Source organism: Temnothorax nylanderi, unplaced genomic scaffold, assembly GCF_030848795.1.
Source record: "Temnothorax nylanderi isolate EJ_2023f unplaced genomic scaffold, tnyl_v1.0 TNYL_tig0026_pilon, whole genome shotgun sequence".
Classification (NCBI taxonomy): Eukaryota; Metazoa; Arthropoda; class Insecta; order Hymenoptera; family Formicidae; genus Temnothorax; species Temnothorax nylanderi.
Window position 1 is genome coordinate 745,709 of NW_027249088.1, and position 26,886 is coordinate 772,594.

The window sequence follows — 26,886 nt, forward strand, 5'->3', positions numbered from 1 at the left end:
TCGAAATGAACAACAGCGGCACTTTACTGTGTTATAATTAAAAGTATATATATATATATATATATATATATATACACACACACACACACACGAGGTCATGCCTTATCACGTGATTAAATATATCAGAATTGTGCCCATTTTCCACATGCATCGATATAAGCGTCTAAATTTATTATATAAACATTATATAAATAAAGTTAAGGCATTATTATTATATTACCGAACTTCCTCGATGTCGATAATGTCAACATTTCTAATCCTGTTTTCTCTATATCTGTCCTTGTTTAACTATAGTAATCTGTCCTTGTTCGATCGCTGCGCCATCTCTCGCTACACGCAATACTGCTTATTCTATCAACCTGCATGTACTTTTGCACATAATAGTAGCGAAAGCTCAAACTTTTTTGTTACGTTTTTAATTTTAGTTTTTCATGTACGGTATTAAATTCTTTGTTCACATTATACGAATGGCGCGTGTATCTTATTTTGTACATACAAACTGTACAACTCTTGTATTAAGCAAACGTTTACGGTAGGTGACAGCTTAAAAATGTATTTTTTTAATTTTTTCCGATTTTTGCCTTGAAATCAACACTCGCGCGATGTGTTTTCGTGCATATTTCAATTGTGTACAAATTTTTTTAAGTTCTGTGCAGTCTACTCAAAGTTGGAGCTCTCCCTCCAATTGTCCGTAATTTGGGTCTGTTTAGGATCCCCTTAGTGCCCGTCTACAATAGGTGTTTTAAGCCCTAAGCCTTAAGAAATTGACCAATCACAGTCAATTATTCTCCTCAAATTCAACTGTGATTGAACAATTTCTTAAGGCTTAGTGTCTGAGCAGAATAGCTGACTTATAATTTCAAGACAGTGTTTTATGCTTTAAATCTTTGTTTTTAGCAACGCACAATACTGTCTTGTGTCTCAAGTCTTAAACGAGTGTACAAAGTGTCAACATTGTAAGACTTGAGACACAAGACAGTATTGTGCGTTGCTCAAAACAAAGATTTAAAGCATAAAACACTGTCTTAAAATTATAAGTCAGCTATTCTGCTCAGGCCCTTAGGACTCAAAACACCTATTGTAGACCGGGACTTAAGGTGTCAATTCATGGGACGCTGAAAAACAGCGTTGAGCGTCGTCACGTGACATCACTAATGCCAGCGTCAAGAAAGAGAAGTTGGATTTTTCCAACTTCAAGCGTCAAAGCCAAAACAGCGCGAAGACGCCGAAATTTTGACGCTGTTTTCCTTTTCATGAATTTCAATTGACGCCGGCGTCAATTGTGGTCATGCGACCTTCTTGCCGCTGAAAATGAGCGTCGAGCGTCAGCATGAAAAGGCACCTTTAAGGCCATTGCACGTAACAAAGTTTTAGTTTTAATCGTAATTAAGGCCGTAAGAAAATAGACCAATCACAGTCGATTATTCTCCTCGCGCTTGAAGAATAATCGAGTGTGATTGGTCTATTTTCTTACGGCCTTAATTACGATTAAAACTAAAACTTTGTTACGTGCAATGGCCTTTACTTTCTCGCGTTTATAGTCGAGTCAGTTTTTAAAAGAGTGTCGTCGAAATACATATCGCTTATCTAGCGAACACACGTGTTCGTCCAAAATAAGTTATTGTCACCAAGTGCAAATTCCGTTTGTCCGCCCTTCCTTAATATTCCTGACGTCGCCGAGGTTTCTGATAGTTTTATACCAGATAACCTCTCCGTTTTAAACCAACATCTTATAAACAGCTTATATTTCTTTTCTTATTTTTATTCTTATTTTTATTCTTATGCTAAATTCTCTTTATATTGCAGCGTTAAATAAGGGAGCCTTATTATAATAATATCTGCATCTGCAGATAATTATATTTTGTGATATTTCCTGCGCAGAGTACACGGAGATTGAGATACGAAGCATATATATTAGAGCAAGTACAAATCAAAAACTTTCTTAATAGTTTCATTTCTTATTCTTTCATTGTTATGTACACATGTAATTGTCAGGGAAAATCCTATAATTATTCTTCTGCAGTTTGAAAAAATCTTTCTGTTTTACTTTAAATTTAACTTACTTGAATTTCTTTTTTCGATTTCAGATTATATGGTACTAGTTTTATATTGCATTATAATAGTATTTTGTATATAAATTATAAATAGTATTGTAAATAAGAATGCCTAAATGCAAAAAAATTAAAATTAAAAAATGAACTCTAAATTAATTAAATTTGTGTATTTATTAATTACATAATAAACCAGTATATAAACCAGTTCTTTAATATACCTACATATTCAAATAATCACAGTTGTTCTAAAAAACATGGAGAAGTCTATTTTCAAAAGCAGTTAAGTTCATCTTTTTTATAAGGAAGACGAAAATTAGATAAAATACAATAAAAATTAATAATGTATAAGTGTTAAAATTAAGAAACCGATAATATCAGTTAAATAATAGATGATATTAATAACACTCTGACATTCTCATGTTGCATTATTTTCTAACTAATTTTTTGTTTTTCTTGTAAAAAAGGTGAAATTAATTTAGCTGTTTTGGGTACGATTTTTTTGCAACAAATAAAAAATTGCAATTATACATTCTACTATATTATCTACTATATTAGAAGCTTAAAGATTTTTGTATATAAAATTTACGTAGATAAATAAGCACGACGTGTAACCGTCTTGATCAATGAGTCAGCCTAAAAGACGCCGTTATTTCTCGCAAAGATCAAACTAAGCATTTTATTGGTCGAGACGTTTGTATCCTCAACTTGTCACTTATGTAAATTTATATGCAACCGCAGACATATATTATATACAAACGTCAATGTGTGCGACGATTTTTCAGAGGTGTATCGTCATATCGAATTCCCACATTAATTAAATTCAAAGTACGAAAGTCGTTTTACTTGAATCAATCGCTTCTAAAATTACATACTTCAATATTATTCAACATTCAGTTCTAATTGTAAGATGCAAAAAAATATTAGATTCTATAAAAACAACTATTATAGCTCGCTCTGATCGTATCGCCAATAGATTGATGGACTCTGCTCGATTTCTGCAATCAATTTGCCATCATATTCTGCTAACATTCTATCGACAATATTTGTAATAGATAAATATTATTTGCAAAATCTTTTCGACAGATTTTTTTGACTCTCAATTAATCCATATTTAAAGTCCACGTTCCAACATTAAATGACGACTGTCCGAACCCGAGTCTCCCTTGGCGTGTAAAAGACATGCAGTGGTATGCACTAATCTCTTATCTCATACGTGCGGAGATCTGGATAACAATCTAAATGCGCAATAAAACGAGCGCCACGTGCGAATGGGAGTCGCGTAACGCCGTTGTGTGCACGAGGCGTCAACGAAAAGTCGATCGAAGACCGCAGAAGGAGTAAATCGAGCTACTTCGTGGCACAGGCCGCACAGGCCGCTCGGAGAGAAAAGACGACGGTGTCTCGAGTTCCTGACGGGACCAGTTGCGAACGTTCCGCCCATATTTGGGACACATTTTTTTACGCGGTAAGGCTCGGCGCGACCGCGCAACGGTCGCGACGTCCCACACACTCCTGCCTGAAGGAAGCAGCCATATGATTCATCCGGAATGACTGTTTTTTTTTAAGACGGTTCTAACGGTTTCGCGTTCGAAGACAATGCGTCGTTCGCGACCCATCGATACGTACCAAAAGAGAGACAATTCTTCCCGAAAAAGATCATGAAAAAGATTTTAAAAAAGGCAGATTAAAAAGAAAATATAAAAACATTAGAAATATTATATAAAGAATGATAATTACATAAACGATGAACAAGGTGATATTCTTCGAAAATATTTTCTTTAACCCTTCGTGTGCAACGTCGGGTCACTCGTGCCCTGGCGAAAGTGACTGTCCCCTGTAGCTGTATTTGTTTATATAAATATAATGTTTAAACAAATGAAAAAATCGGCAATATAGCGATTGATCCTTAAAGTAGGATAGTTAATAAGGTAACATGAATTTTTTCAGATTTTTTTAGAACACTTTAAAGTATTTTTTAGGCGTCGGACACGAGTGACCCGACGTTACACGTTACAGGTGCCGAAAAAGACGTTGCACACGAAGGGTTAATTTTGTCAGTATAATATTTGAATGTTATTTAATTTTATACTTAATTACCAATTTAATTTGAATATATATATTAAATTGGTGACAGAGATTGTCCCAAGAAATTATTTATCGTATGCAAGGCAATTCATTTTTATTCAAATATTTCGGAAGACATTGAAAGAATTAATAGATGAATGTGTTTGTAAAACACATGCATGAATTTATAAAACTGTAAGCTATAAATAAAAGCAAGCTTTTAGTACTAAAATATTACAAAAAAGATTATTGATTAAAAAAAATAGTGTAAAACATTGAAATTATTACTTAGATTGGCACTTAATTGGCACCCGTTATAACAACAAATGTTAATCGATATTTAAATTCAGCTAATAAATACGGCGTTTAAAAAATTATAACAATAAATCTATCCATTATTCAAGCAGCGCTTTTCACAGTGAAAAGTAAGCAAAGAGACGTTCTCAAGAATGGATGCAAACTTATAGACAATATACAAAAAAAAAACAGATAAATAGATCAAGCGACGTGTGTGACGCGGGAGCAGCCGCCAAGTTAATCGAGAACGATCTCGCGAAGTGCACACGGCGGCACAGCGTCGACAACGTACAGCGATTCAAACGGACCAATGGACGCGACGCGGCGCCGCCGGCGAGCCAATCGGGCGGTCTCGCCGGCGGCGGCTCGTCCAGCCTCGTCGGCGTTCGGCCGCCTTCGGCGACTCGAATGCCGCACAAAGACGTCGCGCGATAAAAGCGGCGTGCGAAGCGACCGGTTTGGTATACACACACGGCGACTCTCGCTTCGTCCTGCGTCGTCGCGTCCCGGCGTTGCATCTGCGTGCGTGCGAACGAGTTTACGTCCGAAATTCGTGAGTGGACAGGGCCCGTCGTCGAACGATCGTCGAGAGCAGCAGTTTCTTCCTCCGCGATAGAGAGAGAGGGATAAGGAGAGCGAGAGAGAGCACAGGTAAATGTTTCCTCTTCCCTCGGCTCTTTGCCGACGCGAACAAAGGGACGCCGCCGACCTTCGCGCCACGATTTATCAGAACGACGCGACGCGACGCGTCGGCTCGTCTTTTCGGGGGTTTGATCGAGGAGCAGGATTTTATCGTCGTTCGTCGATCTCGCGCTGCGTTTTCTCGTGCTGAATTGTTGAGACGGCAAGGTGCGTTGTTATTGTTTTGCAAGTTACGCGAATAACGCGAAGCGGCGGTTATTATCACTGGCTTTTGAGCGATGAGGACAGGAAATCATGGCGGAATGGTTGGATTGGTTGGTAAATAAAGTGTTAGGCCTTGGTTTAATTTTAAGGTATTTATCTGATTATATCTAGCCGTCTAATGTAAAATTTGTTAATTTGTTTTATAATTGTACCTTTGATCTGTAAAAATGTAATATAAATTTAAATTATATATTTTACAAGTTGTGGTTATTTATTCGCTGCTAAATTCAGAATGGAAAAAGGCGTATATAGCTAGGGTGTTTCAAATGTTCTGTTTGCATGTTCTCGTTTAGGAAGTTTATTAGTTTATTTCTTAGTAATAATCGACGCTAATTTAATCAAAATATTTGATATTCACGCATTAACTATTATGATTAATTATGACATTGTTTAATTTATATTTGAAAAATTAATTTTCTTTTTTTAAGGATAAGATTTACTAACGAAAGAGATATTCTTTGACGAAAAAGCAAATTCAAGTAAATAATGTTAGTCACTAGATGTCGCTATATAACTCATCTGGACCGACCTTATACACTCTGATAACCATGCATCTTATACACCGAAGCTACTTTGTGTTGCCATGTTTCATAAAAGAAGAATAGGAAAAGAAAGAATCATTTTCAATCAAATAAAATTTATAAAACATACTTTTACTATAGTCAAAAGATTAAATGGCATAAGAAGACGATATACTTGTTTAATTATCATTTTACTTCTTGCTTAATTATTTTATTTTATTGTCTAGTAAAAACTTCGAGCTCTCCGTCGTTCCATAAAATCGTTTAGAGTTCAGAGCCTCGACTTTAAGTGACTTTCAAACTTTAATAAATATAATACCAGAGAATTTTTGTTCAACGATAAAAATTTTTCGCACATTTACTTTTATGTAATATATAGTTTCAAGAATTTATAAGTGTTTTCATCGTTGTTTGCTACACAATAGTAGTAAATAATAAATTCTTGTTAATTATGAAATAATAAATTATTTCATGAAATACATTTCGAAAATCAATGCTCCAGTCCAGATATAGTCAACGTTAAGATATATATTTGACCGGGATAAAGAAGAAAACGTGATTGAACTTCTTTTTCACTCCACACGTATAATTACAATTTTAATAACGAGTACGAATAATAAAGATCTTTATACATAATATTTATATAATATCACATTAGGCCTTTTTTGTTACTAAATAAAGGAAAGGCCAAAAAAAACTTACACGTATTATACACATATTACATATCTAGAATGAAACAGAAACTATATCTAGCATTGTTAAAAAAAATTCTTTTAATTAATACAAATAGGTTTAGCATAAAGCAAATCGATTATACTTATCGTCGCTGTGAGTCTTCCTTCGAATTCAAGAACTCCTAAAAACATCGGTAATAATAGATCATTCTTTTTAGCTGCACTTTCTGCAGTTCTATTTATAATTCTCCTCTCTCTCTCTCTCTCTCTCTCTCTTTTCTTATATCTCTGCCAAATCTGCAGTGAACGCTACATTTCGAGCTGAGAATATAATAAAATTGAAAGTTCGATGTTACGATGATATTAGGAGTCCTCTATATTTGTACTTTTCCTCGAACATCCGATCATCCAGTGTTTATTTAAACATATATTTACGAAACGTTTTTGTTGTAGAGATAACGCTATGGCCACCGCAGCGGAGTCGCCTGTTCCCAACGAATGTGAGTAACCGTCTTAAAGATTACGTAAAACAATGTTGAGCGATCGATAGATGTGCATATTCGTCCTACATGTTCGACGAATACAATTATCAGCAAAGTGATCACAAACGTACTCAAACTTGGATTATTCGCTCGAATCGATTTACAATTTATTTTAATTAAATCAATATTATATATATCCAAGCACAAAAAGCACGAAATGCGAATACGCTTTATATATACATGTATTTTTTAGTATTTGTTAGTATTCGTACATGGAACATTATCGGCTCCTAATCTTTCGATGCGTTCCATGTTTTTTGTGGAATGGGTCACGTTTGATACGGGGGTGCAGGTCTTGCGTGTCCCTTGGACGATATTGAGACAATGGTTCGGCAATTAGGGAGTAGGACCGAGGCGACCGGACGGTTCGGCGCCGCGACGGAGAATATACACTCCAAGCACCGCCGAGACCGGCGAGACCGGCAGGCGGCAAGAGGACAAGAGGTCAGAGCCCCCGGACCCCGGTGGCCGCGTCTTCGTGGCTGGCGAGCAAGAATGAGCGCTGCGGAGGAAGAAGTTGCTTGTGAGCCTGCATCGGACGGCTGTGCCTCAACGGCTGACAACTGCTGCAGTGGTGCACGCCGGCGACCCGTCGCCTCCGTGGCTCTCAACTTGGAATCGCCAGTCGCGAATCGCGCGACTGCGAGCAATAGCGTGACCTGAAGAGGGACTTGAAGGAACTCGATCCTTCGATCCTCGTGTCTGTTTCCCTTCGTGCGAAAGAGCGAGCTAAAATGAGTTTAGAGTTGAACATGAGTCGAGCAACATAAAATTAATATAAAAGTGATTATTTCTGAAAATGTTTTGATTTTGGAATAATAATAATAATGATTTTTATTGCTAATGTAGAAAATTAATGAGTTTCATAGTTATAAGAGACGAAAAGAAAAGTGAAGGAAAAAAATTTCAAGCATTTTTTATGTTCAATCCAACAAGGAAAGTCGTGGAGGATGTCATGGAGGGAAGGGATTGTTGAATGAGACCCGTGATGAGAATTTCGTCCTTGGGGCAAACTTTTATTGGGAAGAAGCTAATATATATATATATATATATATATATATATATATATATATATTAGCTTCTTCCCTCTCTCTCTCTATATATATATATATATAGAGAGAGAGAGAGGGATAACATGACGATAAACTCGATTTTTTTCTCCGATCTTTCCGCTCGCTTTTTCTTGTTATCGCTGTCGTTTAGATACAATTAAACCGTAACGATCGAATGCGGCTCATTACACGGAGCTTATTAGATTGACATTTCTCGGGCATTCAGAGTAAATACATCTTCTTTTTTTGTGATCGCACTTAAAACTTCAGCGCCAGATTTTTTTTTGCCAAACAAAATAAGTCATGAAAGCTATCTTAACCGCGATACGAGTCTATTTTTTTTCGTTTTGGATTATGAAACTGCGAAGATAAAAGAAGATGAGATGTTGGAAAAATTCTAAAAAAGAAATAGGGTGAAGTTTTGAGGAAAGGAAAATCTTCTCGAAACTTTGACTCTTACACTCTCTCTCTTTTGAACGTCCAGATTTAAACTATATGTATAATATCAGGACCAAACTAAATTATTTATTAAATTAATATAAACTAATAATTGTAATAACAATTGTATATGTTAATATAATTATTATTACATGATTAATATAATAATTATTATGTTAATAATCATATTAAACTAATATAAAGTAATTAATGACACGTATAAAAATTTAAATATTAGAATATATTTTTCAAATTCTTGTTTCATTAAAAAATTAATTACCTGTTATATAAATAGGTACGAATTCGTTGGTAAATAAGCATATTATGTTTGGGCGGGTATTTCAATTATTTTTTATCGGGTTTTTTAAAGTTAGTTAAATTTTTTTCTATAATTAATCTTATCGAAGATAAAACTTGAATCATAATTCTATTACAATTCGGAGTTTAAACGATGTATCCCTAGTTATGGATGAATTATCTCGAGAGATAAGTTTTTAATGTGAGATTATTATGAAATTGATAATCGTTAGCTTGTCTTCACCTGTCTCGATTTAAACTAACTCTAGCCGTTTGATGATAAGGGATGCTTCAAATCGCTTGGATTAAACAGTCACTTCTTACACGAGACAATTAATAAGATAAGAACCGACTTAAAAAAAAACATTCTCCTTCGTTTGTCCCTCTAATAAATCCGACCGTGGCTACGGTCATCATGCATCATGAAAATTTTATTTCTCATTGATTTCCACGGGTAATCGATTCGCCATGCAGTATCTCTGCGTCACAACGCGAGTTCCAATAAAATAGCTTCTTCGATCGTTCGTGTTCAGTGGAAAACTTTACACAAAGCACAATTATTATGTGCCCCATATTTCTCAGTCCCCTGTCGCGACGCCTTTGTCGAATCCTATACGTGCGAATAACGACCCGAATTTAGAGAGATATTAAAGAAAATTAAAGAGAGGAATTAGAGAGAAGAATATATCTTAGGGATCTGGGAGCTTTAAAATTGAATTAAGGACTTCAGAGTTCTAAAACCTTAGAATTTACAGATCTAATAGATTCAAAGACTCGAGAATCTCAAAGTGCCGAAATATCGAATTTAGAGAGAGAATTAAAGAGAGGAATTTAGAGAGAAGAATATATCTCTTGGGATCTGGGACCTTTGGAATTGAATTAACGACTTCAGAGTTCTAAAGCCTTCACGGAGAAAAAGTTACGGTTGCTACAACAGAATAATAATGTTAATTTTCGCCCATCCATACAAAAGGGTTATGGAAACCATAGTACTCTGGAAGTGACCTATATGGTTGCCCTAACCTTAGTGAGGGTAGCTACTATATGGATGTTGCAACCATAATATATGGATGTTACAACCATAATGAACAAATATTCACCCGACAAAAAAAATTATTTATTTCGAAATTTTATTACTATTTTTTAACTAAATTTGTTTCTTAAGATGCAGTCTATGATTATAAATATTTTCTCGTATTTGAAAAAAACACTTACCTTGGTGGGATTCGAACTCGGGACCTCTGGATCGTGAGCCAACTGCCTTACGTGGTAGACTACTTCTTAATTTAATGTGAGTGTTATATATAGTCTACATATGTCATAACCAGCGCAAATATATAATTTTTCAAAAATCATCTTAAGAAACAAATTCAGTTTAAAAAGAGTAATACAATTTTAAATTGGATATATGATGTAATATTTCTTAATGTCGGGTGAATGTCAGAAACCAGTGTCGACTCATTACGAAATTTTGTGTTCGTAAATATATTTATGAAAAAAGTATATTTATAAAGTTAAAACATCCTTATCAAATCCACTTTATTCTATGCAGAAATTCTTTTGCGCGCGCAATGGAACTAAACTCTCAATCATGCAGTGATTCAGTGCTGTACCGTGCAGCTATATCTTATGGATCTCTCAACCATAATATTTGTGCTGCAGACCACATAAGAGAGATAGCAATAATTCTTTGGTTGAGGCAACCATATACGAGGGTATTGTAACCGAATGTCACGTATCGTAAGAACTACGGTTATGAAAACTGTATAAATGAGCATATCTTAACAGCTACATTCAATGTAATATCAATTTAACTTGAATTCACATACATTTCTTTTTCAATCATAGAGAATGTTGTTGTAACAACCGTAGCAATTTTCTCCGTGAACCGACTATAAATACCGGCCTAAGAGATCCAAAGATTCAAGAACTCAAAGTAATATTTAGTGAAATATTTAGTCACTAAATAGAGATTGTGTTAAATCACTAAATTTTAGTGATTTAACATAATTTCACATTATTTGAAACATACGGAAGGAAAGCCTGAGAGCGCAAAATCAATTCGAATCTGTCGCAGTACTTTGCGAAATTTCGTGCCAATCACGCAGACTTTCCCCAGGCGGATTTTTTCGTCAATCGTTTCGGAAATTGAAGCCGGTCCTTCGTTAGGATGGTGACGGCAGTTCGGAGAATCCTGGAGAGCGGTCCATCTCCGATGGGACGGGAAGAGGAGAGGAGAACGGGAGATAGACAGATGGTATTTTACGCTTGCATATAGGTTTTCGCACACGTGTCTAAAGGCCTGTGTCCACGATGCTAGAACTCCAAGTTCTCGGACCGAGGAAAAGTTATTAAAACTTGGATCGTGGACACACTGAACTTGGATGCAAAACTGATGTGTCCACGATCCAAGTTTCAGTAACTTTCTCTCGGTCGGAGAACTTGGACCAAGTTCTAGCATCGTGGACACAGGCCTTAACAACGGCTTCGAGCTATACCGAGTGTCCGAAAAAAAAACAAAAACGGAAGAATCTTTTAGTAATCAAATCTTTCAAGAACGTAGAATTTCTGAAGAACAAAGAAATCTTAATGGGTTCTGGGATCTTGAGGACCTGAAATTTCATATATATATATATAAGCACGTCGGGTTTTGGGTAAATATGAATCACGGAACTTTGAAAGATTTCAGCTCTCAGAAGTATTTCAGAATAAAGTTCCTGAGAAAAATGTAATCCTCTTAAATATTGCATGTAAAATATCCGCATGACGAAGCAGCCTTTTAACGTCCAAGACTCGCAAAATATCTAACCCCAAACCACCCCCAATTAAAGTTCTCCTTTTTAATGTCACGACTTTGACCATCCCTCAGTCTGACGTTCTTACCTTCCTCTTGCGCATCCATTAAGCCCTCTCTTCCATGCCTAACGCGGCCTACTCGCGGGACACCCCGTATAGCCAATAACACCCCTCCGACGGCTACTCTAGTAGTAGTGGCGATCGCAAGTTGGAGTTTGCTAGCTGGAAGGGTGGCTTGTCGTCGGGTAGGCTGTTGGTTGCAGGGCGCGGGGGAGAGCGAGGAACAGGAGGCGGAGGAGGAGGAAGAAGAGGTGGAGGTGGAGGAGAGGGTGGTCGAATATTGAGCGACGCCGGGCGTCGCGGCGCAGCGTGCGGGCCAGTCGCCCTCCAGCCACCGCCCCAGTTACGACCTGAGCGACATTTCCGGCGTGCTTAACTCTTTTCTGGTCCGGTTCCCTTCTTCTCGTCCTTCCAAGCCCGCGTCTCTCAGTCTCGCGCGCCCGATTCCGTCGCCGAGATCCGCGAGACCTTCCGCGTAACAACGTCCCCCTCGTACGAAACGAAACGACAATATGCTGATCGGTCTCGTACGCGACTCGGTGCTCCAGTGCTTCTGTCACAGCTGCAAGGCCCCGCTGAACATCGTAGGTGAGTGAGTCCCTGTCGCGCGAGGACCACTACTCCCTGTCCGTCCCCTCGCTGAGGCCTTCCTTCCGGTTTCTCCGCAAATTCGGAAATCCGTAAAGATTGCCTGCCAAAGCGCTCTTGATACTCGATCTAGAACCGTATTTGAAGATCATTTTCCTGTTCAATTTTTCATGACCTTAAATAATCATTTTACAATCATGACTTTAATAGTCAATCTTGGAAGAATGGAAGAAGTGTAGATTTTATATTTTTAAATTACAAAATTTTTAGGAACTTAAAGGAGCAAAATATTAGAACTTGCGGTAGAGATTTCGGCACTTATGGCACAGTGCTTTATCAGGATGGAGTTCTACAGAGGCAGTCTCTCACGAGAAATCCTTGCAAAAGATTTTTAAATTGCTTTAAAATTTTGAATATATAATTTCTTATTTCTGTATAATTCTCCGAGAAGCGATTTCGTGACAGTATTCTCGACGGAACCAATCTTTATGCAGCAATTATCGGGTAATCTATTTCAGTTCTTGCTAAATAATTCGTCAATTTTTGAACAGAATTATTCAGTAACAGCTTTTACAGCAATCGTGAAGTAATTTAATATTAATCGAGCCAAACTTGATTAAGTACCTTTTACGTTTTTTATAGAATAAGGTGCTGAATTACAATTCGTTGCTTTTTATAGACAGCGCCTTTATTAAAGTTTTTTATAAATAAATCTCGAAGCTAGAGATTATTATAAATTATTTATATTTTTAGAGTGCATTTTTTTTATAGAGGTAAATGACGTTGCTTTCTCGGATTTTTGTAGGAAATACTTCTTTTTACGGATTGCCTCTTTACATTCTTTAGGATAGAAACTCTGAGATACCGAATATCTTTTTTTCACGACTATCTTGAAATTTTATGATTATGAAGTAAAATTCGAGGGCCTGAAACCGGAAGGAAGTAAAATGTGGTCTGCAAGCGACAATGACTGGACATATTCTCGGGAAAATCTCCTAACAAATCGTCCTAATTTATCTTACCATATCCTTCGAGGAAGAAACTCACAGAAGGGGGTGCTTGGAAATAAATGCGACCGTCTCCTGTTGACAAGGAATATCCGAAAAAACGTACCCTGATTTCAGATTTATTTAATTGCGAAATGGATACAATTTTTATTATATATTTTACAAATACTTTGTTTAAATAACGTAATTTAATTGTATGCTGTGTCCGTTTATTTTTCTTATTTTTGTATGTCAGCTTTCTCTTCAATGTTGTATATTCAATGTGTATTATTAATTCAATCTATTATTAATTTTTAATCACTTTATTCACTCGAGATTTCCTCGATTATTCAACATTCTTGCTAATCATTCTGAAATAATTATTCCGCGTAGTTTATTTTATCACTCAGTTGCGCGTGTAAATATTCTCGATCGATACTTAATATCGCATAGAGAAATTGAAGAATTTTGTACAGTAATGCTTTCGGCGAAGAAATTATGCTTTTTCGTGACCTCCGCAGGTCAGAGCACTGTCCTTACCGCAGTGCACGACGGTCGACATCACGGTGGTATCGTGACATTATCCTGGGCCACCTGCAGTTCGATCAATTTCTCAGACCGTCCGCGAATCGATACTCACGGTCCACCATTTTTTTCTCTACGGGGTGTCGCGAAACTTCGCCAATTCGTAAAAATTGTTTTGAGTATCTGCGAATAAAATTCTCTCCAAAAAATCCAATTAATGACCCACAATCATGAAAAAAAATTCGAGAGACATAAATACATATATACTTGAAATAAATTATCGAGTAAATTATTTGCAGTGACGCAAAGTATTTTGTATAAAAAAAGTATTACTCTTTATTGAATTTTCCAGTTCGCAATTTTTTTAAACTTAATTACACTCGCTTTATTCGACAAATTAATATAAGCCTCTCTTTATCCTGTAGATATAAAAAATTATAGTGTTTATATTTTATACATAAATTAAATATATTTAAAGCAATACTTATCAATGTATTATAATACATTGAATTGAATTCGGATTACTTTATTAATAATATTTATCACTAACGTTAAGAATTATTTGGTAACAATACATATCCTTTTTAATTTTTTTTTTAATTTCTGAAGGATAATTATGAGTTGAATTATTTTCAGTGATGCATGCAATACGGCAATTGTTTGTTAACCGCACTAACGATGTTTTATGTTAGAATCAGAACAACCAGCGTTATTTTGATACATGTAGACATTCTATCATATACCAGAATTTCGAAATCAGAGTGGTTGATGGAAAATAAATTGGCATATGTAATCATTTTTTATCTTGAGAAAAATCATAACATAAATTCCAATAAAAGCATTCTCAATAATTTTTGTAATTTAAAATAAGAAATTAGAAATCTGCCATTTCGTCACGCCGATACGCACGTGCTTGGCTCGAAATGATCGGGGTGCGGTCCAACATGGCCACGGCGAAACGGTTGCATCGATTTCCCGATAATTAACCCATTGTGACACCAATCGATCCCTCGTGCGAGCCGCACGACGGCACGCACGATGCTAATTTTGTTCCCTTTACAGCTTCGCTGTTTTTGAAATACCTGCCTGCGCGTTGATTTAAACTCGAGCGAAGCTTTTTATACCTCGTGAAATATGATCGTTTCTCTTCCGTCTTTACGATTATCGCGTAACAAGATCTCCATAAATTTTACGAGATTAATATTTACAAAGAAAACGAAATAAAGGAGTAAGTAAAATCGACCTTTGTTTGTGGTATATTTTTGGAGTACCGCAATGACTCAAAAGCCTTTTTACACTGTTAAATGTTAAAGGATGATGTTTAAATCAATATCTCGAGTTAAATAACATTTTGTTATTTTTAACTTCGATACTATGTGTATCGAAATTTAATATTTTAACACAAAGCAGTATTATTTTTACTCCATTGATAAATTAACGACATATTGAGTAGGAGCAGTGGCGACCTACAGGATTAATTAAAAATTACTCGAATTGAGTACAATTTGTCACTACGAATTTGATAATTACGTTAAACGAATGACGGTGGTGTCTCAGTGGGTCAGAGCGCAATCCCGGCTGTTCCTCCCTTCTCCCTCGTTAATCTCTCTCTGGAAAGCGCTTCGAGTGCTTTGACCGTGTCTGAATTTCCGAAGCGGGACAGAGGCGGAATAATGCGCCGTTTAAGAAGCCGAGCGGCAAGGGCAAGCCGCGGACCAAGCAGCCGAAAAAGGTGAAGTTCATCAGTGAGTATCCGGATAATTAAGGGGGCTTTATATAGACGACGTTGAAGAACGTACTTGAGACGCGCTTATACTCATTCGATCGAATCATATCGATTGCCTTAGAATCCTAGGGCTTTCTCGCTAAAGAAACGTTCCAGAGAATCGCAATTCCAAGATTATACCAATAAAAATGTTGTCTTGATTTTTATCACCGACGATATATAAAATAAGAAATTGTATTGGATAAATTTCTACGAAAAATTGGCCTCCAAATTCAATATTTTTTTTTAAAGAAGGTTTCTCTGGAATGTTTTGCAGAAGAATGCATTTTGTTATATTTCCGTTTTTTATCACGCAATTGCGTTAGATTGTGATTTTATTTTATTAATAATTGATGCGTCAGGAGATGTTTTATCTTCTTTTCTTAGCCGAGTCCTGTTTCTTGCACCGAACGATTTTTATCTGTAATTGCCGCGTTGTGCACCTGCGTTTTACTTTTATTCGCGCGACATGAGAATTCCCAGCGTCTCTGAGAGTTAAAAGGGAGCACCTTCGCCGCGTTAAAGATCGGTGCAATGCCCCCGGCATGAGAATGGTCGCGCCAATGTGTCGCCGCTGAATTATAAATCGAAAGCGGGGAGCATTTGCAAACTTGTATTACGTGGAGATGTACGGTGGTATCGACAACTTTTCATAACAATGACACAGCGACTGCTATCGTCGTCTCATTCCGCCGGGAAAAAGAGGGAGAGAAACAGATATTGGGAGCGCGAAGTCGAAGAGCCTCTGGTTATAAAATAATATAAAATATAATAAGATAATCTTTCGGTTAAACGTTCGTTTGAACTTCATTAATTTACATAACTCATCCATCGAGACACATGGCGAAAGAATAGGGACGAAGGATGTAATTTGAAAGATCGCGATTCACTTTTGCAATTAAATAATTGCTAGAATTCCCGAAGATCGCTATGGTAGGGAAATTATACACGACACGACAAATGATATACGGTAATTACGGCTGGTAGCGACGGAGTGTACACGGCGCGAGATGAGGAAAGAGGAGGAGGTGGTGGAGGCGGTGGAGGTGCGTGCGACGACGCTAGACGTCGCGGCGCCTACGGCCGATCGTTCCCTCTGATCGATCCCTCCTCGCCGCGCCGCTCTCGTGCCTCTGAGTCATATGCTTCCGCAACCAGCCGGCGCCGGAAATCGTGGAATATCGTGAATCACGGCCGGGGCTGTTGCGCCGAGACGTCGCGTCGATGCTCGGTAGATTAGGGGTGTCGATACCAAACCTTCGAAGATTGAGTACGCATCGATATCCGTGCGGGACAGTCTTGACGGTTAAAACTGGAGAATATTGATCTTTGGGCAAACTGAGCCCCCGGATGCTTCGGTTTCTCAATATTGGTATCGATACTTGAAGATACCACATGGCAGAGAAGCTCTATTCTTTTTATGAAATAAAATAAAAATTATTCTTTTCATTGTTTATAATTATATATGTAGGGGAGAGTTGGATATTACCGAGCCCCTAAGAATTGAAGCGTATATCTAAGCTTAGAAATGTTTCAAAAAAAACAAAATGTGCAGTTTTAGATAGGTAATTTATTTGGCTATCCATATATAATAGTAATAATCTTCAAAGTTAAACACAAACTAAAATATTAACAATTTTCCAAAAAATGAGAAAACGCGGTATTACCGAACTGGTCTGATAATATCGTGCCTATAAAAATTACTCTGGCTTCAGCCAGTGACATGAAGTAGAACACAATAACAAAATGTTTTTTTTATATTTATGCATTAATATCGTCTAGTAGGTACCTACATATAAAAATAATTCTGTAATGTAAATATTATATTACTCACCTCTTATCGAAACTACCAGCAAAATTACAGTGAATAAGCAGAAAATCTTGCAGAGCGCAGTGTCTTCACATGGACGGCCGGAACGAACTGACAGCGCATTCGCGGGGGGTATTCCGTGTTAGTCTATGATATTAAGATCATTGTAGGCGCGTAATACAAATAGTTATTGAGTTAAACAGTGGCGCGGAATTGTCAACCGCGCGGTAATATCCAACTCTCCCCTAATATTAATAATTATTCTATAATTATATTATATTATTATTATTATACGTAATTATTTTATTATTAATTATTCTACAAGGACGTTATTATGTAATAGCATTTATTATATGATGGAGGAATAATGGCAATACATTTTCATTATACATCTAACAATAATGGTTATATAATTATTAATGGTGCTTGTGTTATTTATTATTAATAGTAATATCTCTATTATATAATTATTAATCGTTGTGTATGCCGCATTGAAAATGTACCATTATTATTTTTCGATTCACAAAGTTTATTGTGTTGTGCCGAACATTCGTTACATCGATGGAAACTTTACAGCGACCGAGATTCGATGCCAGGAGAAGTCCAAGGGCGGACTATGCTACGAGGTGATCCTGGCGGAGCCGACGGTGCCTAAGAGAGCTCCTTCGCCGCCGCAGCAGAGCCCGACGCAGCAGACCGCGATCGAGGACAAGTTGAAGGCCGCAGAGGAGCGAAGACTGTCTATCGAGGCGCACAAGCTCGCTGCTCTCGCCGCTAAGCTCAGCAAGATCGAGGAGGCGTCCCGCAAGAAGGACGAGCTCAGCGCGGCCTTTATCGCCGCCACCCGCGAGTCCTTGGACGCGAAAATGAACAACACGGAAGAGAAGCGAGAGGCCCACATCGCCGAGCTGAAGAACAAACTGAAGGAGCATGTGAGTGGAGATCGGAGACGAGAATTAGTTTCGACCGATATGTTCACTTTGTTAATCGATTAGTTGCCGCCACGGTCTTCGTGGTTGCCGCTTATTAAACTTTGCTTAGTTTCGGTTGTGCAGATGGTTAAGCGCATTAAGCGGTTATTCAACGAACATTCGTCTAGATGACTGTTGTGATATTTAATTTCACTTTTCGTTGCAGTTGGAGAGTGTTGAGAAGACTCGCCTGAGCCTCGAGCAACAAACCGAGGAAGTGCGATGCGCCGTCGAGGAGAAACTGAAGACTGCCGCGGCTCAGCGTGACGAAAATATCAAGAGAATGCTGGATCGTCTCAAGGAGCATGTTAGTACAGTATAAAATCGAAATAACCATTGTTATAATCACGAGAATTAGATAAATCGATTATAAGATGTAGATCAGAATTCGTTAAATGAGAAATTTAATGTAATTTTTTCATTTATAATTATATAATACGCAATATCTTTTTATTTACCTAAAATTCATTATGTATGAAGTGATTTGAAAACGCGAAGCAACAATGAAACGCTTCTGAATTTGCATTTGCAACTATATCGTCGCTTTTTTTCTTTTCTGCAAGGCTGCTACTTTGTTTTGCATATTTTAACAGGCAAACCATATAGGTAGATAATAGGCCCGGCAAGAATAGACATAAGTTATTGATTCGCGGCCTGTTTGCAGGAAGAGCAGGTAGCTCGCGTACGTCAAGGTATGTCGGAGCGCGTGCAGCAGTTGGAGTCCCAAATCCAGGGCAAGTTGGAGCAGGCACGCGAACGTCGCGAGAGCATCGAGCGCGAGCAGAAGGAGAAGCTACGCAATCATGTAAGTTTTTGGTCGAATGTAACTCTCGGAGTTAATTTAGTAGCTCGTAGTAGCTTTAGTACGTCGGTCTGTATCAGATTGTTACGAAACATCGTCGGTTTTTGGATAAATGAAAAATAAAGTTTAAATTTTAAATCATCAAAGTTTTAAAAGTCTGTTTAAAGAATGAGGAATTGAAGAAATATAAAATCAGTAGAATTAAACGCGAAATAATCTTAATATTAAAATAATTTTAAATATCAATATGTTTAACTCCAATGAAAGTCTTCTAACAAACAGTAGAACGATTGCAAAAAGTGACAAAGAGTTGCGTAACAACCTGAAATCTTTAAGCATTGCATTCGCGTGCTTTTATAAGAAAGAGAGAAAAGTAAGAAAAACAAACCGGGTAACCTCGAATTGCCCCGAGGATTGTTTTCCTGCGTAAGAAAGCACTGATCGAACGTAGTCGTTTGTGCGATGGTGGTTTAGAATACGGTGAAGATAGCGAAAGTGCGTCAGATGACGGTGCGTAGCTCTCGATGGAAAAGTGCGAGTTCGACAAGAGGACCGCGGAGAATAATCGGCAGCGAGAGTTCCAACATCGCGTGCAGGCGGTCGCTTAAATTATTTAGCGATATTATAAATAAGTATAAAATTTGGCGTATAAATAAAAAATAATTAAAGCAAATATTTGGGATCATCATCATCATCATCATCACAGCATTACAGCATTACAGCCCTGGGTGGGCCTTAGCTTCCTCGGTGATTTGCCTCCATTCCACTCTGTCAAGGGCCTTTCGGCGCCAGTTGCTGACTTTCATCACTCTCAAGTCCTCCGTCACGTCATCCATCCATCCCTTTTTTTCTCGGTTTGCCTCTCCCTCTACTTCCGTGGAACGTTGCTTCCATTATTATTTTTGGCTCTCTTCGTTCGTCTATTCTGAGGACGTGACCCAACCACTCAAGTCTTCGGGATTTTATAAATCTTCTAATATTTTCTCCTATTATCTTCTCTATCTTCTATTATCTTCTCGTGGTACCTTATTCTGTATGTACCATCCGGTGCTCTCACTGGCCCGTGTATTTTTCTTAATACTTTTCTTTCGAAGACTAGTAATGCATTCTTGTCTGAGGCGGTCATCCTCCAGCATTCTGCGCCATATGTGGCCACCGGCCGTATTAGCGTTATATATAGTGTTAGCTTTGTTTTCCTTGTTAGTTGTTTGGACTTGAAAAGTTTGTTGTGTGCGTAGTAGCATCTGTTTGCTGCCTGTATCCTCTCTTTTACCTCCTCGCTAACATTATTGTTTTTGTTTATGAGCGTTCCCAGATATTTGAAGGTACTGGTTTCTGCAAATTGGTATTTCCCTATTCTTATGTTGTCTGCGTTGTTCGCTTTCTTCCTTGTAATTTTCGTATATTTTGTCTTATTTTCATTTATTTTTAGGCCCATCTTATCTGCTCTTCTTTCCATCTTCAGAAATAGTTCTTTTAATTCTTTCATGTTTCTTGCAATTATCACTATGTCGTCCGTATATGCCAGTATTTATGTGGGTTTATATAGGATGTTCCTCCTATCTAAGTTCCCTATGACTTTTTGAAGTGCTAAGTTAAAAAGCAAGGTTGATAGCGCATCCCCCTGTTTGAGTCCTGTGTTTATTTTGAAAGGTTCTGACATTTTGTTCTGCACGTTGACCCTTCCTGTATAGTCCGTATATGTCATTTTAATTAATCTGATTAGTTTCGCGGGGATTCACATTGTTGTCATGGCTTCTTCTAGTTTGGTCCTGTTGACGCTATCAAAGGCTTGTTTATATCAAAGATATTTCTCTAGTATCTGTCTCAGTACAAAACATTGATTGATTGTTGAGCGGTTTTGTCTGCGAATCCACCTTGATATTCGCCTAATATGTCCTCTGCATATTTCTCCGTTCTTGTATGTACAATATTATTTTCGTGAGGATCTTATATATGCTGTTCAGGAGGGTTATCCCTCTGTAGTTATTGCAATTGCGTTTGTCCCCCTTTTTGTGTATTGGACATATTATCCCGATGTTCCATTCCTCTGGCATCCGTTCTTCTTCCCATATTCTACATATTACACTGTGTATTTTTTTCCACATTTCCGTGCTTCCGTACTTTATTAGCTCCGCTGTAATGTTGTCCTCTCCTGGTGCCTTTCCGTTCTTTTGTTTTTTTTATTGCGTTTACTACTTTTTGGTATGTTAATTTTTCCACCTCTTCGTCGTTTACGTTGTTATTTTCGTGCATTTGTGTGTCTTCGTTATTTTCCACTATTGCATCCTCGGGGTTTAATAATTCTTGGAAGTATTCCGTCCATCTCTTAATAAACTTGGTTTTCGTCTGTTACTACTTTGCCTTCCTTGGTTGTGCATATGCATAGTTTGTGTTTGAAGCCTTTAGTCCTTTTTATTTCTGCGTAAAAGTCTTTTATTTTTCCTTTTGTGTAGTCAGTTTCCATCTTGGCGATTCTCTTGTTAGCTGCTTCTTTCTTCTGCAGATCTTATGGGCGGCTCTTCTCTCCTCTACATACTTTTGGTAGTTCTGTCTTGTTTCTTTTTGTAGCATTACTTTTCTCACTCTGTTTCTTCTGTCTACTACCCTCTTGCATTCATCATCAAACTATTCTTCATTCCTTCCGTTCCCTCTTTTGCCTAGTATCCTCGCTCGTTTCGTATATGACCCTAGTGAGTTGTTTCCATTCTTGTTCAGCGTTTTCAGTCTGTGTTAGTGCGCTTATCTTGTTACTCATTGCCTCCCGATATCCTGATATTCCTTTGTCTTCGCGTCTTGTACCAGTTTTTGTATGTCCCATTTTGTTTTTTTTTTGCCCTTTCTCCCTTATTTTGGATCTAAATATGGTTCTCACCATAAAATGATCTGAATCGCAGTCAGCCCCTCTACATGTCTTCACATCTATTATTGATGTGGCGTGGCGTTTATCAATTAGTACGTGGTCTATCTGGTTAACCTGTTCTCTGCCCGGCACTTTCCATGTTCTTTTGTGCATTTTCTTGTGCTGGAAGCTTACGCTTTTGATCCATAGTCCGCAACCAGCCGCAAGTTGGCAGAGTCTTGCTCCATTTTCGCTAGTTTCGTCGTGTAGCGAATATTTTCCTGCCACTTTCTCGATATAGTTTTCTTTTCCTATTTTTGCGTTAAAATCTCCCGCTATAATGAGCGTGTCGCGCCGCCTTGTTTTTTCGCGTAGTTCCGTCAATTTATTGTAGAAGATGTCTTTCTCCTCTTCTGGGCTATTCTCTGTGGGAGCATAGGCCGTGATTATCGTAATCTTGTTAAATTTTCCTTTTATTCTTAGTCTTGCTAGCCTTGCATTCACTGGTTCAAACTCCATTATTGCGTTTTTTTATTTTCCGTTGACAATAAATCCCACTCCGTGTGTTACTCTGTTGTCATTATATCCACTGTACATAATACTGTATTTCTTCTTTTCTATCACTCCAGCTCCCTTCCATCTTATTTCCTGTATTGCAGCTATGTCTATCTTATATTTCGCTAATTCATCCGCTACTTGTTGCATTTTCCCGGCCTGTTTCATTGTTCTTACGTTCCACGTCGCTAGCCTTATATCCATCTCCTTTGGGCGTTTCCTTGGTCGTCGTATGTTGCATCCATCCGGTTTCCGAGGCAAATCCTTTGGTTTCCTAACATGAGCTTCTTTTACGGGAATGGGTTGTTAGCCCATAGCCCAACCCCCTTATATCGGAGGGCCATTTCTTCATTCCTCGTCTGTCCTTACCCTGCTTTCCATTGGGGTTGGTTACCCGGTCTCCGGCAGGGTTACTCAGGCTCTCCAGGGTTCGCCCGCCTAGCCTTGCTACGCTTCGTGGAGGTGAGGATAGGAATTGAGTAGGAGAGGATATGCGATACTAACCGGAATCGGCATCGTGTGTTACGCATGCACTACCCCCTTTAAACCCCAAATATTTGGCATATAAATTAAAATTCTTATATAATTGTAACGTCGTAACGTTTTCGAAAATTGAAAAATGTTTTATTCAATATCATTTCATTTAATGATAATACGTTTAGTTTCCAAACGATTAAAATTAAGACCGGAGATTGAATTATAAAGATTGGATATATTTAGTCTATTGATATTATCTTTTATTAGAGATTATCTCTTTATCAAATTATATTTATTTTATATGACTTTATTCAACAAATATTAACGAGTGATATTAAATTAACTAATGACAGAAATAGAAAAAATAACTTGTTTTGCATTTATGTTTATATATTTGATCTTTGTCTCTTCCCTATATATTTATCATATATTTTTATATTTTATTTATAGTATATTTATACATATATTTATACAGACAGCGTGATTTTAGAATCGTGGCTAATTAAAATTAGTATTATAAAGTAAAATTAATTGTAATGCTCATGAGTCATATTAATAAATTAGGTATCAATTATTTTCCCCATCTCGTATGCCTTCTCCCTTTCCATCATCGCGACAAATAGCTTGTTATATTTTATATAGGATCACGAAAACGTCGATAGTTGCGTAAAAGAAATGCTGTTGTTGCGTTTTTGCTGGATTATGTTGCAGCTTTCATATAGTTATCTTTCTTTTAGTATGTGGCTGTGCTCATTTAGCTGGTACGTAATCGTTTTATGTACGGGATGTGCCGGAGAAGGCTTATATACCGATACTAAATTTTATCTGTTACGTAATTTATGTGGAAACTCAGCAACAGTTAGACTTTGTTGCCTGCAATAAAGTCGGCGTCAATCAGTTTAAATCGTAGATTTAAGGATCCTGTAATATGACTGGAAATTCGAGTAAATCCAAAAACTTCGACGCATCCTGTTCCTGTCTAAGCCACTCGTCAGCTTGTTAGAGAGTATGACGTATTTTTCGACCTTTGTCTTTAACAGAATCGCACCAGAGAACAACATTCTAATTCTGTAAATTTTCTTTTTTTCTGTTACCGTAGGAGAGGCGCGCCGAAATCGTAAGACAAAATAAGAAGGAGCGTAAGGATGGTAATCCGGCAGAGTTATCGCATCCAATGCCGGTGGAGAACGAGACCGCCAGTTCCGGCTAAGTGTCCGGCGCTCTCTTTAAGGCCGCTCGAACGCCCTGCAAAGCTCTGTTTCGCTTTGTGCCATTATTTTCTGACTCGAAATAAAACGGGAGATCGATCGCCGCGCATCAGACGTGTTCGCATTTCGAGGGAAAGAGGTAGAGGGAACCGGGTCGTTTCTCCTTGCGGTTCCTGAATGTCGCATGGACAATACTGCCTTCATCACGTTGCTACCACTTCGTCAACGTTCCGCATTGAAAGAACGTATGGTTTCCTGAAATTTTCGAGGGAAAAAGCGAGGGTAGTCAACTATTTCGAGGAGGTTGTTGCGAAAGTTTGATTCGGCTTTACATATGAGAGAGTTATAGGCGTTAAGATATGGGACCTAGTTCTATAATCTGGAAAAAAAATGTAAGAATTAAAAGAATTATTACAAGATTGAGCTATTCAAAGATTTAGAAGAGTTCAAGATTGTCAAAATTCAAGAACTTTTTTCTATTTTTTTACTCATTAAAAATATAGAAATTACAAGAGTCTACGATACTGTAATATCGATATATTCCAACATCAAGATATCGAGAATTTGTAGAAACTAGAAATTTTTTTACAAGATTATTATAAGAGTCTATGAAAAGGTCAAAGAACTCTCGCAGCAATCCGAAGAAAATATGTTCCAGAGAAATACACAATTTTTTTACATAAAATATAATTCAAGATGAAATTAAAAATCAGATTTTAAAGCGCGTTTAAGGGATTCAACCTTGGCCTTTATTAATACTACAAAATACAATAATATGCTAATAATAATAATAGAAATCTTTATTTTTTATTTTGATCGATTGACTAAAAATATATCCAAGGAAAAACAAAAAAATACAAAGATGCTCTTTTTAATCCCTTATTTATATGAATTTTTGCGGATTGACTAATTAGATTCGTCTTCTTTTTTAATATTTTTTTTACGTATGTATCGTCGTTTTAATCTTGTTCTCAATGGGAAAAAAGTATAAAGTATGAGAAAAGACCGCTACGATGGCTAACGATCGATTAACCGTGATTACCGGCTGTTCATTTTGAATCGCAACACAATGCATCGTTTCCCGGAGAAGAAAGGAGAAGATTCAGTTTGAGAGAGATTAATGGATTATTATAAATCTATCACTATCGCTACAACTTAGGTACTAAGTGATGCGACTGCAGCTTTGTGTGTGCGTGTACACACAAGAGGATATATGTGCGCGCGATGTGTTAAGCATACTCATGATTATATATATAAATATAATAGACATACAATTATAATGATATATTAATGATAATAATAATACAATAATGATAATAGTGCTCTATACTAGGCTTGAAAAACTTGAGAAAACATTTTGTACTCATTGTAATATTACTGCGCTAACCAAAATGAGATAACACTCACACGAGAAATGTAGTCTAACGAAATATGATAATGTGACGCTTCTGTGATGACTTTAATTATTTGTCAAAATGTGTAACGTTTAAGTGTGGGCGAGAGAAAGAAAGAGAGAGCGACAGAGTGAGAATGAGAGAAAGAATAAATGGGAGAATGTGCGAAAAGTATAGGAGGAGAAAAAAAGAATGGAAGACACTTTTTTCAAGTTAGCACGGTTGTCGTGACCAGGGAAAGTTCGTTTGCGTCGAGGATTCGAAACACATATGGCATATAATATAATCTTGTTGGGACCCGATTCCGACTCACACGAAGTAGCGTCTGCTACAATCGCTGGTTTATGTGCTTGCAGAAAAATAATAAAACAAATGAAAAAAAGCAAAAATAGGGACGTTACAGTATTTTCAGATGCGATGACAAAAGATTTTCTGGTGGTATCTGAAGCGAGCTTTGAAGCTTGCAACTTCCAAGTAATCTTCAGATTCTTCAGAAAGTTCTCAGATTAATAGAGAAATAAGAGTGTAGATAAACAAAAGAAACGCAAGTTTTTGGAGTCCTAGAAGTCGATACGATGAGCCACATGGAGGCTTTCCGAAGTATCTAAAATACTCTTTGAAAGGAAATCTAAAAAAAAAGGGAAAAAGAAAAATGAAATGAGGAGCTTGGAGAACTTGAGCCTTGGTCACAGTGCCGCTGCAGTTCCAAGGTCTAGAACACGACAAGTCGCGACTATAATCATTCATCAGCTTGCATCTTATAATCCGACTCAACAGTTCCCAAGTTTAAGCAATTTACTTTCTAAGATCTTGTAAAGACTCAAGACTTCAAGTTACTGCGATATCTTCAGAATCTAGGAGTCGAAGATTCTTAGGTCCAAGATTCTGCGAGGAGTAATCGATCGCCGCATTCCATAATAGATAAATTAGATTAACTTGCTATATTTTTTTTATTTTTTAAATAAACTACATTTAGTATATTTTGCACTTTAATTAGTCTTTATAATAATTCACGTATGAATAGCAGATCTTGTTAGTCGATTATATTCTTGGGAATGTCTGGTCGTTATCGGCGTGCATTTAGCCCTGAATTTTTTCACGAGTTTCTAGATGACCAAAAATTGGAATAGAAACTTGGGGAACAGCTTTGAAATAATTCCTATATAAATAAATTTTTTAATTTCAATAAGCATCCTACTATTTGGATGAATCAATTCGCCCAATTCCTCTTTTCAGTAAATTTGATTGTAATATGCGCTGTT

At 37.2% G+C, this 26,886-nt stretch overlaps 1 protein-coding gene across 3 annotated transcripts; it reads left to right on the forward strand.

Moving 5' to 3' along the window:
* Window positions 1-4,869: 4,869 nt before the first annotated feature.
* On the forward strand, window positions 4,870-25,679 carry Stai (stathmin). 3 transcript variants are annotated; one of them, XM_071701537.1, is made up of 6 exons: window positions 4,870-5,066; window positions 6,970-7,016; window positions 17,952-18,307; window positions 18,513-18,653; window positions 19,011-19,151; window positions 24,122-25,679. In XM_071701537.1, exons 2-6 carry the CDS (start codon window positions 6,980-6,982, stop codon window positions 24,230-24,232), a joined length of 786 nt encoding a protein of 261 aa, XP_071557638.1. In that variant the 5' UTR covers window positions 4,870-5,066; window positions 6,970-6,979; the 3' UTR covers window positions 24,233-25,679. The 3 variants fall into 3 exon arrangements, with proteins under 3 accessions (XP_071557638.1, XP_071557637.1, XP_071557636.1); XM_071701536.1 differs by lacking the exon at window positions 4,870-5,066 and adding an exon at window positions 5,316-5,410; XM_071701535.1 differs by lacking the exons at window positions 4,870-5,066; window positions 6,970-7,016 and adding exons at window positions 12,027-12,289; window positions 15,456-15,545.
* The last annotated feature ends 1,207 nt before the right edge of the window (window positions 25,680-26,886 follow it).

Coding starts and splice junctions, on each gene's coding strand:
- Stai (XM_071701535.1), top strand. CDS start 12,214: ATGCTGATCGGTCTCGTACGCGACTCGGTGCTCCAGTGCTTCTGTCAC. Junction 18,308..18,512: donor AGAACAAACTGAAGGAGCAT/GTGAGTGGAGAT, acceptor TTTTCGTTGCAG/TTGGAGAGTGTTGAGAAGAC. Junction 18,654..19,010: donor TGGATCGTCTCAAGGAGCAT/GTTAGTACAGTA, acceptor GCCTGTTTGCAG/GAAGAGCAGGTAGCTCGCGT.